The following is a 15,239-nucleotide window of genomic DNA, read 5'->3' as shown; positions in this document are numbered from 1 at the left end:
TTCAAATTGTAACACAATAAAATACAATATAAGAGAAGCAATTAAAATACAATTAAAAACAAGCTGAATATTTAATATGATGGATGTGTCATCTCCTGTCTTTAACCACAAATCCACAGATATGCTGTGGACCACCTAAATGAAACTCGTGGACCACTGTTGGTCCATAGATCACAGTTTGGGAATCCCTGCTCCTTGTTTGGGTTTCAGGCAGGAGTTTTTCTCAGCATTAGCTGGAGATGCCAGGGATTGATTCCTCTGATCTTCTGCATGCAAACCATGTGCTCTACCGCTGAACTACGTACCCTCTCCTGAAATAACATCTTTGTTTTCCATTACCTGAAACTGTATGATTCAATGAAACTGTAATTCTGGTACAAGTAATCCTTCACAAGTTTTGATGTGAAAGCCATGTGGATGTGGTGACAAGATGAGACACTCAAGGTAACTGAGGACTCAATCTTAAGAACACTTACCAAGATATAAAGCCCCACTGAACCTAGGAGACTTCTTTCTTAGCACATATGCATACGCCAATACGATAGCATGCCTTTTATATACAGCAGCGTAATTGAAAACCTAGAAGCTTGGGGAGTCCTTCACTTCTCTTGACAGTCTTTTGCTAAATGAAATGTAAAATATGTAGGCTGCTTACAAGAGGCCAATTCAGTATGATGAAGCAAAAAAGTATAAGGGATGCAAAGGACAGCAGTAAAGTAATTAACTATTAATTAACATTTACATATAAACTGTAACTACAAGACAATACAGGTGGGCCCCGCTTATACAGCAGGTTCCATTCTGGACTGCTGCCGAAAAGCGGAAACCGCCAAAAAGCGGAACCCATTGACGATAATGGTGTGCGTCACGCAAAAATGACGCCAAAATGGTGTGCGACGAGCAAAAACCGCCGTAAAAGCAGAACAAGCGCCTTAAAGCGGGGACTTTCCCTAATTGAAAGTCGCTGTATTAGCGGAATGCCGAAAGGTGAAGCGCTGTAAAGCAGGGCCCGCCTGCAGCTTACATCTGATAGCTGTGTAAAGATGCTGGCAACTTGTCTACATGGTATGCCTCTGAATGCCATTTGCTGGAATCACAGGTGAGGAGAGTGCTGTTGCACTCATGTCCTGCTTTCAGGCTTCCCCAGGCTGGCCACTGTGAGAACAAGATGGCGGACTAGATGGTCCACTGGCCTAATCCAGTAGAGCTCTTCTTGTGCTCTTCTTGTGAACAGGGATGGATTAGGACTAGTATATGAACTCTCTGCAGCAAGAAAAGTGGCAACATCAGGGAGAAGACAAGGCAAGGCTCATCTTTCTGTGATGCTAGCTTTTTATGGGAAAACAGGTTGTGCCATGGGTGAACATTCAGTCATATGCATCCCCCACCCCCACATCCTAGTAGTACAGTCACAGGGGGACTCCCTCCACAAAGGACTGTACCACATATTTTTCCAGTCAGTACAGAGAGGCACGTAGTTCCCCTTAGCACTGCAGCCTAGGTTGGAGGTAGAGAAGTGAGGGAACAAATAAGGATGGGTACATCTGCTCTGGTTTAAAAAAAAAAAGTAAGAAAGACTGATCACCACAAGGAGAAAACTGATCTCTCAATGCTCTGAGAAGTTGGCCAGGAGAAAATACAAACTGTAAAAAAAATGCTGAAATGACAAGGAGGATGGCTTGAAGCAATTTGCAGCACAGCTGCAGGGACACAACTCAGCGGCAGTGAGATGGTGGATTTCAGTGCTGAATTTATTAGGCTGCTTTTGTGTTGGTTCTGGAATGCCTGTGCCAATGAATGAAACAACAGATATTGCCATTTGTCACTGTAAAGTATTTAGGTTTTCCAAACAATAAACATCCAGCCCGGCCAGCAAATATTGTTGCATTTCAGGAGGCTTGAAAATGGATGATTCCTGTTATCTCTTTGAAGCTCTCTACTGAGATCCTTCCTTTCTTCAGGCTAGGGTTTCTTTCTCTAAATTCAACTGATGTGGGCTAGACATGCCTTTAAGCTTTCAACTGGAGCTTATTTCCTGGTGAATGTGAGTCTGTATGTCTATGTCTCTATGTCATAGAAAATAATCTATAAGAGAGAGAGAGAAACCCAAGTTAAGCATTTCCTCTAAAATAGAAAATCTAATTAACAAAAAACTGTTAATAAACATGTATTAACAGCTTTCCACATTCACTCAAGCTCTAAAATATGGGGAATTGCAGTTAAGGGCCATGTCATTGACTGGCTCGATATTTAGGCAAAATTGCCATGGTCTGGTGTCCTATCCTGTGGTTAGTTTCAGCTTCATCACTATCTTGAATCTGGTTGGCTGTCAGTGGCAGAATGGTAGACTTAAGTTCCAGATTTGTCTGTTCACTGGAACAGACACATGGAATCTATACAACTGAAGTTAGTATTCCAAGTTAACATCTATGCTGTTTAACATCTATATGAAGCCAATATAAAATGCTGTTTAACATCTATATAAAGCCTTGGGAGTGGTCATCAGGAGTTTTGAGGTGAAGTGTCAGCAGTATGCTGATGATAGATACTCAGCTCTGTTTCTCTGTAACATCTGAATCAGGAGAGGCACTGAATCAGTGCAAGCCCTGGATCAGTGCCTGGACTCGGTGGTGGGCTGGATGAGGGCCAATAGTCTGAGTCTGAATCCTAGCAAGAGGGAGGTGCTGTAGGGAGGTGGTTCCTGAGTTTGGATAATAGGTCAATTACCTGCTTTAGGTAGGGTTGTACTCCCTCTGAAAGAGCAGGTTCATAGTCTGGGGGTATTCCTGGATCCATCTTCGTTGTTAGAGGCCCAGGTAATCTCAGTGGCTAGGAATGCCTTTTACCAGCTTCAGCCGGTAAGGTAGCAGTGCTCATTTCTGGACCGGGATAGCCTGCTTGCAATGGTAGCCTCCAGCCTAGATTACTGCAATACACTCAATGTAGGGCTGCCTTTGAGGTTGGTCTGGAAGCTGCAGCTCATGCAAAATGCAGTGTAGTGATTGTTCACTGGGGCAGGATATTACCATCACGTTACCATGCTGCAGAAAGAATTGCACTGGCTGCCCATTAGTTGCTGGGTCACATTCAAAGTGCTAGTTTTGGTATACAAAGCCCTATGCAGTTTGGGACCAGCATACCTGAAAGATGAATGAATCTGTCATCCTTGCACCTCTTTTAATAGAGTTCTTCAGTGTATTGCTTCCATCTTCCTTTTATTTTATCTTGGTCAGTCAGTGTGTCCCCTGTTGATCCCCACTCTTGGTTTAAATTTCCCTTTCATTTTTCTAATCTTTTGGAATAGGGTTCTTGTTCTTCCCTTTTTGTTGTCCTCTTCTATTTCTATACAATAACTATTGTACTTTTTGTCCCTACGTACTAGTCGCTGTATTGTTGCATTTAGGGCTCTAACCGTGTTTCTGTCTCCTTTTGCCTTTGCTTTCCTTCTCTTTTTAACCATTTTAAGTTTCTTCAGTCATCCATTGAGGTCTTTCTCTCTTTTTAACTAGAGGTATTGTCTTTTTGCATTCTTCCCTGATAATGTCTCTGACTTCTTCTGGTTCTCTGTCAACTAAGTTTAAAGCCTCAAATCTGTTCCTAATTTGATCTTTACATTCTTCTGGGATATTTAAATTATATATTGGCATTATGATTGCTTATCAGGAGGTCCATTCCTCACAACATAGCAAGTGGACCTTTAGTGGGGTGGCACCTGTCGTTTGCAATTCCCTCATCTTAAATATTAGGTGCCATCTCTGTTATCTTTTTGGTGCCTACTGAAGTTTTTCCTCTTTCAACAAGCCTTTTAAGTAGAGACCTTATCCCAGTCTGCGTCTGTGATGGAATTGCTTTTTAAGATGTCTAAAGCTTTTTTTTAAAAGATGTTTTTAAAGATGTTTTTGTTTTAATATGTTTTAAAGTCCTTTGTTTTTAAGAGTGTTTTTAGTGTTTTTGTTTGCCTCCTTGTACTCCTTCTAGGAGGAAAGGTGGGATATAAATTTAATTAATAAATAATATTTATGAAACTCAGACAAAATCACACTGGACTTGAGCGGTGGGGAGAGTAAAGAAATTAAGGCCACATCCACACTATACATCTAAAACACTATTATACTGCTGTTATATGTACAACATAGGAAGCGGCCCTTTAGTGTAGTGGCACCTCCCCTCCCCTTAACTATTAGATAGGCACCTTCTTTGTTATCTTTTTGGCACCTCCTGAAAACCTTCCTTTTTCAGCCTAAGCAGAGACCTTATCCTAGTCTGCATCTGTTTTGGAATTGCTGTTTAAGATGTTTTTAAAGATTTTTAAACAAGATTTTTAAAAGATGTTTATTTTTGAAATGTTTTTAAGCTGTTTTGTTTTTGAGATGTTTTAAGATATTTTTCGTGTTTTGTCCTTCGTTTACTGCCCGGGGCTCCTTCTGAGAGGAAGGGTGGTATGGAAGTTTAATAAATAAATAAATAAATTACATGTGCTACTCATTGGCTAACAATATCATTCACATAGAATGACACAATTCCCATTGAAATCTGATGGCACCTGCAATTCTGATATTTCATCAAAGAGTGCTTGTTTTGCCAAGTGTCCTTAGAGGATTAATTTGATTCAATGTTGGCCATCTGTTCTGCATTTTATGATTTAATGATTTTACTGTACACCTCCTTGACACTGTTCAAGTGGTCTCAGTATTTATCTGCACCTCTTGCCTGGATGAAACAGTAATGTTGGAAGAATTTCAGTTGATACAGCTCGAGGATGTGGACAAGGTGCTTGGACAGGTGCAGGCGACCACTTCTGCTCTGGACCCTTGCCCCTCGTGGCTAATAAAAGCTAGCAGGAATGGAACAGCCGGATGGGCCAAGGAGGTGATCAATGCCTCTTTACGAGAGGGAGTGGTACCACCCTGCATGAAACAGGCGGTGGTGAGACCGCTCCTAAAAAAATCCTCCTTGGACCCTGAAAACCTTGACAACTATAGACCGGTAGCAAATGTTCCATTCCTGGGCAAGGTTTTAGAGCATGTGGTCGCTCGCCAGCTCCAGGCTCTCTTGGACGAAACTGATTATCTAGATCCATTTCAATCGGGCTTTCGGCCGGGGTTTGGTACAGAAACAGCCTTGGTCGCCCTGTATGATGACCTGTGCCAGGAGAAAGACAGAGGGAGTGTAACTCTGTTGGTTCTCCTGGATCTCTCAGCGGCTTTTGATACCATCGACCATGGTATCCTTCTGGGGCGTCTTGCGGATTTGGAGGCACTGCTTGGCAGTGGCTGCGCTCCTATCTCGAGAATCGTCTCCAGAAGTTGGTGCTTGGGGAGCATTACTCGAATCCCTGGGTACTCCAATATGGGGTCCCGCAGGGTTCAGTTCTGTCCCCCATGCTCTTTAATATCTATATGAAGCCGCTGGGTGAGGTCATAAGGAGATTTGGAGTGCGTTTCCAGCAATATGCTGATGATACGCAACTCTACTTCTCCTTTTCATCTTCTTCAGGTGAGGCTGTTGATGTACTAAACCGCTGCCTGGCCGCGATAATGGACTGGATGAGAGCTAACAAACTGAGACTCAATCCTGACAAGACTGAGATGCTGTTGGTGGAGGGGCTCTCTGCCCAGATGGTTGACGTCCGACCTGCCCTAGACGGGGTTACACTCCCCCTAAAGGAGCAGTTCCATAGTTTGGGGGTCTTATTAGATCCGCTCCTGTCACTGGAGGCTCAGGTTGCCTCGGTGGCACGGAATGCGTTCTACCAGCTTCGGCTGGTGGCCCAACTACGACCCTACCTGGACAGGGAGAACCTCGCCACAGTTATCCATGCTCTGGTAACCTCTAGATTGGATTACTGTAATGCACTCTACGTAGGGCTACCTTTGAAGACGGTTCGGAAACTTCAGCTGGTGCAGAATGCTGCGGCCAGAGTTCTTACTGGGACAAAGAAATTTGACCATATAACACCTATTCTGGCCCAACTGCACTGGCTACCAATATGTTTCCGGGGCAGATTCAAAGTGTTGGTTCTTACCTATAAAGCCCTTAACGGCATTGGACCGCAATACCTGGCGGAACGCCTCTCCCGCTATGTATCTACCCGCTCGCTGCGCTTGACGTCGAAGGCCCTTCTCCGGGTTCCAACGCATAGCGAGGCCCGGAGAGCAATAACTAGAACTAGGGCCTTCTCAGTAGTGGCCCCCAAATTATGGAACGCCCTCCTTGACGAGATACGCCTGGCGCCTTCTTTGTTATCTTTTCGGCGCCAGGTAAAGACCTACCTCTTTGCCCAGGCTTTTTAAATTTAAATTTTAAATTTCAAATGTTATTTTTGTTGTTGTTGCAATCTTGTTTTCACATATGTTTTATAGCGTATTTTATTTATACTCACTTGTATTTTAACCTGTTTTTATTGTTGTACACCGCCCTGAGAGCTTATTGCTAAAGGGCGGTATAAAAGCACAATAAATAAGAAGACACAGAATGGGGGCAGATGACGCCTAAGGTGGGAATGTTTAGGCCCCGATGGGGAGCAAGGGAGAGGGTTGGTGAAATGCAGTTTGGATCCCAACAAAGGAGGCTAAGCATGATCGTGGGTTCAAATTCCTACTCAGCCATGAAGAAGGGAGGACCTTAGTTCAGTTGCCACCTCCTACCTCCCTGCTTTGTTGCAAGAATAAAATGTATACGCGAGGGGAGGTATGTATGTATGTGCCCCGAACTCCTTGGAAGGAGGACAGGGTAACAATGGGATAAATACAACAACATAAATAAACATAAATAAAAAGAGCAACACCAACATCAAGTTGTACTATGTGAGTAAGCAGCAAGGTTTAGCTTTATTTACAACCAGCTTTCCCATCGCAGGCTTCTTCGCCGTAAGATCATTTGTTTTATTAAATGCAATGAACTAAAGGCGGGCGCCCTCGCCCTTCTTCTTCTCCACACACCAGTCTCGGTGGGGTAGCCGCGAGAGCGCGCGCTAGGCGGGCGCCAGCACAGGCCTCCGTCTCCGCCAGAGTTGCTGTCGCTATGGTAACCCGGCAGTTGCCACTCGACCAGACACAGAGGCATCCTCACCTTCTCAGCGCTATTAAAAAGTTCTCGCGAGAGCCTGGCGAAGCCGGGGCGGAGAGCTCCAGCGAGTAGAGGCCGAGGCGCGCGCTCGCTCGGGGGAGAGGGGTGGGTGGCCTTTTCAAACCCAGCGAGCAAATGGCGGAGAACGACAAGTTCGAGGTTGTGGCGTCGTTGGGAGAAGCTGAAGAGGCGGCCGCCAACGACCACGAGCGGCAGCAGCAGCAGCAGGATGGAGAGGCGGGCGGAGCCGCCATGGCCGAGAGCGGCGACGGCACCAGCGGCAGCGCCAATGGCGTCAAAATGTGTGTGGTTTTTATGTGTATGTGTGCGCGAGGAAGAGAAAGCGGGCGCGGCGGGCCTGGCCGAGAGGCCGGCTTGGCCGGCCCTGTTACCTGAGTGCGGGGATTCGAGGGGCCGCACAGGCCGCGCACCGGGGTGGCCGGGGAGTCTGCGCCATCGCGGGGAGGCGGCGGCGGAAGGGGATAGCTTGGGCGGGGAGGGGAAGGTTTGGGGCTCTCCCAACCTGTAGTGTCTCCAGTGTTGGTCAGAGAGGGGGAGCTTAATCCGGGTGAGGGGGGCGGCAACGAGCCTGTCAGTCTCCCTGCCTGGGGGAAGGGAGGCTTCTCAGGGGCTCTGTAGGCCTCCGCTTGTTCCTTAAGAAGGAATGGCAACGATGAATAGTGGGCTTAGGGAATTCGCTACCACACGGTGCGGTGATGGCTGCTAAAAACACCACTACTGCCAGAGACAACAATAATAATCATAATAAACAATACTGAGGCATATTCATGAAGGATGAAGAAAAGGACCAGCAGATTCATGAAGGATAGAACTTGCAGCTTCCAGAGGGGTAGCGGGGCTTGTGTGTATCCTGCGCACACTTTACCTTGGATTAAGCCCCGTTGCACTTAATAGTTTTGAGTAAATACGTATATCATTTGCACTCTTAAGTTTGTTTACAGCAAGCACAACAAAGATTCCCATGGCACCTTGAACACTGACAGGTTTGTTGTGACACGCTTTTGTGGACTGTGTGTGTTATGTGCCTTCAAATCGATTATGATTTATGGCAGCCCTATGCATCAGCGACCTCCAATAGCATCTTGTAAACCACCCTGTTCTAGGGCCCACTTTTATCCCAAGTTTGCAAATACACAACAAACAGATTGCAGACAGCCGGGCCAGTTGACAGTGAAGTGCAAGAGGGTACAGTCTGTGACACTTCCATGCAAAGCTCAAAGTGTACAAGATAAGCATGGTAGCCATTCACAACAGCAGGAATTGATGATAATGCTAGGCTTTTGGTAGTGGGCTGCTTGTTGGTGAGTACTAGTTCCGCTTGAGAACTGTTGTGTCTGTATTAAGGCGAGATGAGTTTTGTTTTTATAAAAACCTTGATCTCTCCTATACATTTTTTTCAGTCTTATTTTGGAAGAATTTCAGTGATAAAAGCATAAAATCCTCTTCCAACGCCCTAATGTCCTTAGGGATAGTTTAAGAAACCTCTTCCACATCTGTTTGTTGCTGAATTGTTATGACTAAATAGAATTTGGGGTTTATGTGTGTGTACTGTGACTTTTCAGTTCTCTTCCTTTGATGATTATGAATAGTGTGGAGAAAGTGTCCCCACGCTCACTGGGATTGCTCACTGAAAATGATTGACAATTCCACACAGAAGTACTCTTTCACATTAACAATCACTTTATGGAATTCACTACCGTAACATGCATTGATGACCATCACCTTATTTGGTTTTAAAAAGACACACATTCGTAGAGATAGTAGCTTCGGCTATGGGGTGGTATAGAAATGCAATAAATAATAATAATAATAGTTGACCATGATATCTAAATGGAATCCCCCCAATACAGCTGAATACCACATGGTGGGGAAAAATAGCAGGGGGAGGGCCTTCATGCATTGCTTGCAAGCTTTCCAGAAGCATCTGTTTGGCCACTGTTGGAAACACAATTCTAAACCAGATGGACTGTTAGTCTGAGCCAGCAGCAGTCTTATTACATTTCTCCTTAACTAGTCTATAACTTGTTGCTGTAAAGGAATGCTTGGACTTCAGTCAAGTCACCTGTTCAGCTCCTTGGTTGAAAGCAGGATAAGTTACTCCATTTCCACACTGTTACAGATAAATCATACTGGCTTTCTTAATAGCAGCAAGCTGTTTTCATTCTGGTCTTCAACTTCTACAGTGATGGCTTCACAGAATGCCGTTTCCCTTTCCAGGCTTGGAAGTAGCTGCTATCTCTGGCAAGTAAGGATGCCCCAAGCAGAGAACTTTCAGGCCCAATGGTCTTGGTTTTGTCTCTGTCTGGTGTATGTTTGAAGATCACTTAGGTGAATAATAAAACTCAGTTTACAATAAAACCTTTATGGTCTTGCCTTTTAATAGCTATAGTTTATCTTGTATTTCTTTACTGTAGCCTTTGGATTACTTTAAAACCTACATTATTGGGCAAGAGGTGTGGATATCAATTCTTGGTTAATTTTATAATTTATGCTTTTATAGAAGTAATGAACAGTTGGATTCCAACTAAATAATTTGGCTGATTATTCCTAGTTCATTCTTATTGTATGAGTTGTTCAAAAAACTTTATCTGTTATGTTCAGTAAAACACTGTGCAGAAATCTAATATAATGAGAGCTTTTTGGTTAATATTTCTATTCCATTAAACCATAGTGAAATCACACTAAAAACCATTATGATGAACCTTGTTGCATTCAGTTAATTTGATGACCAATGTCATTCTGTTTTCACCTATGATAGCATCTTTTGTCTGGCCTGGAGTTCCTATTAAAGAGATGAGCATCCACAAAAATGGAAGGAGAGTCTCTTGTGCTTTATTCAGGCATTCTAATAATACAGCAACATGAAATACTGTGAATTTCATGTAAAATCTGTGAATCCATTGGTCCATTTCTTGTTGATTGATTTGTGCGTGAAGGCTTTTTGAGTTGCACTTTGCCTAGGAATTGATTGTGTTGGAGAAGTTGCAGTTGTGTTTGGCCTTAAATATTATTGCTACAGTAGTTTTTTCCTTAGAACATTCACTTACAGTTCAGCTACCCCACAGATCTCCTTTATTGGACCACATAAGAGCTTTCAAAGTTGGCCCTAGTCTTTTGCATTATAATATGTTTTAGCATCTAACTAACATGCTGTAAGATGTTTTAATTTCAGGTGGCAATGAAAACAAAAAAATATGAATTTATCCAGTTCCCTGCCTAACAGAGAGAAATCCGTAGCTGAGCACATAGTTCTTATTTGTGGCCTTTATTTTTACAGCCACCATTAGATAATGATTGGAGTTTTTTTATTTGTAATGCATACATTCCTCTTGATCTTCCTCCTGCTCAGTCAGATGTGGACCTGTCCAAAGTGTGTTGTTTCCTTAGCAATCTTGTGTTATTATTTAGAAATATTCTCCTGTGAGCTCTTGGCTTGTTTGTGGTGGAATTAGCATGAGTTGACTTGTGATAAATACAGTCACATAGAAAAAGTGTATAAATTGACAGAGTTGACAGTGAGCACGGAAGATTGTCAACAGATGTTGGAGAATATGACTGCCAGAGATGTTTTCTACAATTGCTCTGGCAATTTGTGTAATTCAGCCTTGAAAATTCACGTAAAGAAATTAGTAGCCCACAAACTCTTTTACTAGCCTGTTTTCTATTCCTTAGACGGACAGGTGGATAGATGGGGCCTCCTGCCAGCTTCCCTTATGAGTAAAAATCATGCTACAAATGCTGTGTGTGGGGGGGCAGAGAACTTGTCTCCTCCACTGGCTTCTATAGTAGATGCACAGGAGGCTTATCTGCTGTACATCTGGCTTGGAAACTCAGCAGGCTGGCTGTGGAAGGAGAGAGAGTACTCCTTCCCTCCATGCTTGTGTCTGCTTATGGACTTGACACAGTGGCCAATCTGATGTCTATGGGAACAGGATGCCAAACTAGATGATCTTTTGGCCTGATCTGTCAGGGTTACAGTTTTAATACTGGTTTCTGTGCTGGGTTCTCTGCAGCCAGCATGGAAACACAGCAGGCAGCTCAAGGAGGGATGCAGTGTTCCGTGCCTTCTCCATGAGCCTGCTTGTTTTCTGCACACCCGCAGCTTATATAGCAACATAGAATTTGTTGCTGTGTTGTATGCTAAAGAAAGTTCCTGCTTTGTAGACAAGTGTTGATGTCTTCATGCATTCTGATCCTCTTAAGTATGGCAAATATCAAATACTTTCCTTTATATGAAACCTAACTAATCTTTGACTGAGAACATTGTGATCTTGTATTATCCCACTTCTGTAATCTAGCTTGCAGAAGGAACTGCTTAGTGTCAAAGTTAACTAATTGGCCTTAAGTAACTGATATAATACCCTCCCCCATCCCCGTAATGCTTAAATGTACCGGAAAATAGCAGACATTTTGGTTATATTTTATGGAAAGCTAAAAAAAAGGATGATGGTTGTGGAGTTACCATGACCAGTTAACGTATGTTTGTTTTGTCTCCTGTCTCCTTTGCCATTTGTGGAAAAAATAAAAGTGCCAAAAGCAGCATAATTGAGAAACAATTAAAATATAATTATAAAATAATTATAAATATAATATAAATGGTAGATAGCATAACAGGCTGAAAATTCTGTTTTCTTTTTGTGTCTTCCAAAGACCTGTGCAAATGAATAGCTCTTGCATGCTTTCTAGGACAGGGAGAAAACATTGATGGCTCATTTCTGAAAGGTTATTCCAAATCTTCGGAGCATACCTTTTGAAGGCCTTGGTACTTCTAGTAGCATTTTAAATGTCTTTGAAAAATGCCATTTGAAGCAGGGCTATCTCTAGCTATCTTAATAGATGATATAAAGGGGACCATACAAGGAGAGGTGATCTCCTGGAGACTAAAAATTGTGAATCTTCTGTCAGCTGGAAAGTCTAGAACTGGTTTGGGCACTTTCTTTAGGCCCTTAAGAACATAAGAAGAGCCTGCTGGATCAGGCCAGTGGCCCATCTAGTCCAGCATCCTGTTCTCACGGTGGCCAACCAGGTGCCTGGGGGAAGCCCGCAAGCAGGACCCGAGTGCAAGAACACTCTCCCCTCCTGAGGCTTCCGGCAACTGGTTTTCAGAAGCATGCTGCCTCTGACTAGGGTGGCACAGCACAGCCATCATGGCTAGTAGCCATTGATAGCCCTGTCCTCCATGAATTTGTCTAATCTTCTTTTAAAGCCATCCAAGCTGGTGGCCATTACTGCATCTTGTGGGAGCAAATTCCATAGTTTAACTATGCGCTGAGTAAAGAAGTACTTCCTTTTGTCTGTCCTGAATCTTCCAACATTCAGCTTCTTTGAATGTCCCCGAGTTCTAGTATTATGAGAGAGGGAGAAGAACTTTTCTCTATCCACTTTCTCAATGCCATGCATAATTTTATACACTTCTATCATGTCTCCTCTGACCCGCCTTTTCTCTAAACTAAAAAGCCCCAAATGCTGCAACCTTTCCTCGTAAGGGAGTCGCTCCATCCCCTTGATCATTCTGGTTGCCCTCTTCTGAACCTTTTCCAACTCTAGAATATCCTTTTTGAGATGAGGCGACCAGAACTGTACACAGTATTCCAAATGCGGCCGCACCATAGATTTATACAACGGCATTATGATATCGGCTGTTTTATTTTCAATACCTTTCCTAATTATCGCTAGCATGGAATTTGCCTTTTTCACAGCTGCCGCACACTGGGTCGACATTTTCATCGTGCTGTCCACTACAACCCCGAGGTCTCTCTCATTTTTAGTAATATATTCCACCTCTTTTGTGATGCTGTGACATCATGGCTAGCTGTGACGTTGCTGCCTCGTGGAAAATATCACACTGAAGAGGGTGGCAGCAGAAATCTAAAAGCAAAGCAAATGATTCAATGAATGCAGAAGAAAAGTATCCTATATTGCAGCACAGATTCAAGTACACTTGGAGCATTAAGCTCTTCATAAGGGAAAATGTGATAATATTTCTTTTGGTTTTTTAATATTTACTCCAGAAGGAACAATTAACATAGTCTCTTGCTATATAGAATGAAAAGCGTAACACTTTGAATGCATTGGTACCTTTGTTGTGCTAAATGAAGCTGCTTCCTGCTGCTTCCTGCACTCATTTAATTTTATTTACTCATTGAAACTGGGCAGAGATGCCAGCCAAAAGAGAGGATCACAGGCTGCTGACCGAACTTCATGTTATGTTGCATGTCTTTGCATTTTCAAGTTTATCTGGTTTTTAGATGGCAGCTGTGGGGCTTCCCAATCTGGATTGGGACCACAGCACAGCTGGAACAGTGTCTAATCATTTTCCCTCTGTGCCAGGGTCTTGCCAAAAAATTTTTCCTGGGAAGCTGCTATTAGCATAAATAGCAACTCTTTTTTTAATGGAGAGATTAGTAGCTTTGAGAGGGGTGGGATTTATGCCAGGACCATGGGAGTAAGGTCTTAATGCGCCCACCATCTGCCCTGTGCTGCAGTCCCAGTTCTGGATCCACTCCCATGCCTGCTACTTTAAAACACATACACAGATGTGAAGGTATTATGTTGAATATGTGTCCCAGTAATGGATGCAACTCCAGCCTTTACATCAGTGGTTCTCAACCTTTTTTGCTCCATTCCCCCCTTTCACCATTGTTCAGAATATAATCCCCCCCTTCCCAAGATAGTCTCTCATAGCGTGTTGACGTTTCGCGAGTGACGGTGGTGTTTCTCGTGAGAGAAAAATTTCTTAGTTTATATTATAACAGAATTGGAGCACCTTCTGGTTTTTAAATAATAATTTAATTTTGCAAATGAAAATAATGCTGCATGTTCAAGAATCGATTTTAATCTGTGACATTCAATAAACTTCATTGAATGTCGCAGATTAAATTAAAAACAAACTACAATTTTACAGATTGTACATAATCTACAGGACATCACACTTTGCTGAATAGTGGTCCCAATTTCCCCCCTGGAACCCTAAAATTCCCCCCGGGGGGGAATTCCCCCATTGTTGAGAACCCATGCTTTACATTTTGCTATAAGGACTTGACAGAATTATATGTTTGAAAGAAAAAATAATCTTTCCTTTTTTTCCTCAAATGTAGGGAAAATGATGAAACAGGAAAGGATGAGAGACCCTCTGTGAAATCAAAGTATATTTCAAAGCCTAAGGCAATCCCATCGCTTGGACACAGGAATAGATTCCATCCCTACACAAAGGAGAAGGGTGCAGGCACTGGAGAAAAGAAGACCCTTAACCGTAACAGAGTATTCATTAGCAACATCCCATATGATATGAAATGGCAATCTATTAAAGATCTTATGAGAGAGAAAGGTAACTTGCTCCTTACAGCCTGCTTCTCACAAGAATGGGACAAACTCAAATATTTGGAATACTGTGAACCATACAGTTTTGGTTTGTCCTTTTCAACTTCTGCTTGTCATGTCTACTTTTCCCCTCTCTTTCACTGGAGACATTTGCATTGCAGGATAGTATCGGTAAACGAATGAAGTATCCACAGTCTCCTTCCATTCTTGTATGACCGTAGATAGCCTAGAGAATATGCATGCCCTCATGAACCTTTAAAGGGACTGCGTTATGTCTAGGTGTAGTTCTGAATATAAGCAAAATTTAGTGTGTTTTTAAAGTATGAATGACAAAGGATGTCTTTCAAAAGATGTTTCTGTATTTTTCTCGGTGGAATCTGGCTGTGGAATTCTTTGTCTGCATTGTCACTTCTGCCATGACTTGTCTGTCTGGAGCTCTATATCAAGTGTGTTATTACAGTTGTAGTCTTTTGAATGCCCCAAATGTCTTGCCATGGGCATGTCTGGGGTGGGACAAACCCCTATTTATGAACTGTTAAAAGTTAGTTTTGCATTAACTGGGAAAAAATGATTGCTTCAAAATCATGCAAAGAACATTTGTTTTCTAGTTTTTTTAAAAAAAATTAAAACAAACCGTTTAACTGTGCTAGGTGTATCTGTTGTAAGGTGACGTGACTTATATGATTGGGTTTATGCAATGAACCCTTAGAAAGTGTGTGGCTTGCTGTGAAATTTTTGACTCTTGTAAATTGGTTATTCTATTGAAGGCAACCTCTTTACTATTTGAAGCTATTCAGGTAGAAAGTCACCTTAAAACAGCTGTTGTGAGC

At 42.8% G+C, this 15,239-nt stretch overlaps 1 protein-coding gene across 1 annotated transcript in view; it reads left to right on the top strand.

Annotated features, from left to right (window-relative positions):
* The first annotated feature begins 7,037 nt into the window (after positions 1-7,037).
* The window catches only part of MYEF2 (myelin expression factor 2), a 32,274-nt gene continuing 24,072 nt past the window's right edge, over positions 7,038-15,239 (top strand). The window contains exons 1-2 of the mRNA XM_061595413.1: positions 7,038-7,370; positions 14,187-14,416. Coding sequence (XP_061451397.1) covers positions 7,204-7,370; positions 14,187-14,416 — 397 coding nt within the window. The 5' untranslated portion in view covers positions 7,038-7,203. The remainder of the gene's footprint in view (positions 7,371-14,186; positions 14,417-15,239) is intronic.

The sequence above is a fragment of the Rhineura floridana genome, chromosome 14 (genome assembly GCF_030035675.1).
Source record: "Rhineura floridana isolate rRhiFlo1 chromosome 14, rRhiFlo1.hap2, whole genome shotgun sequence".
NCBI classification, from domain to species: Eukaryota; Metazoa; Chordata; class Lepidosauria; order Squamata; family Rhineuridae; genus Rhineura; species Rhineura floridana.
The sequence above is the reverse complement of the archived record's forward strand: the minus strand, read 5'-3'. Positions and strand labels throughout refer to the sequence as shown.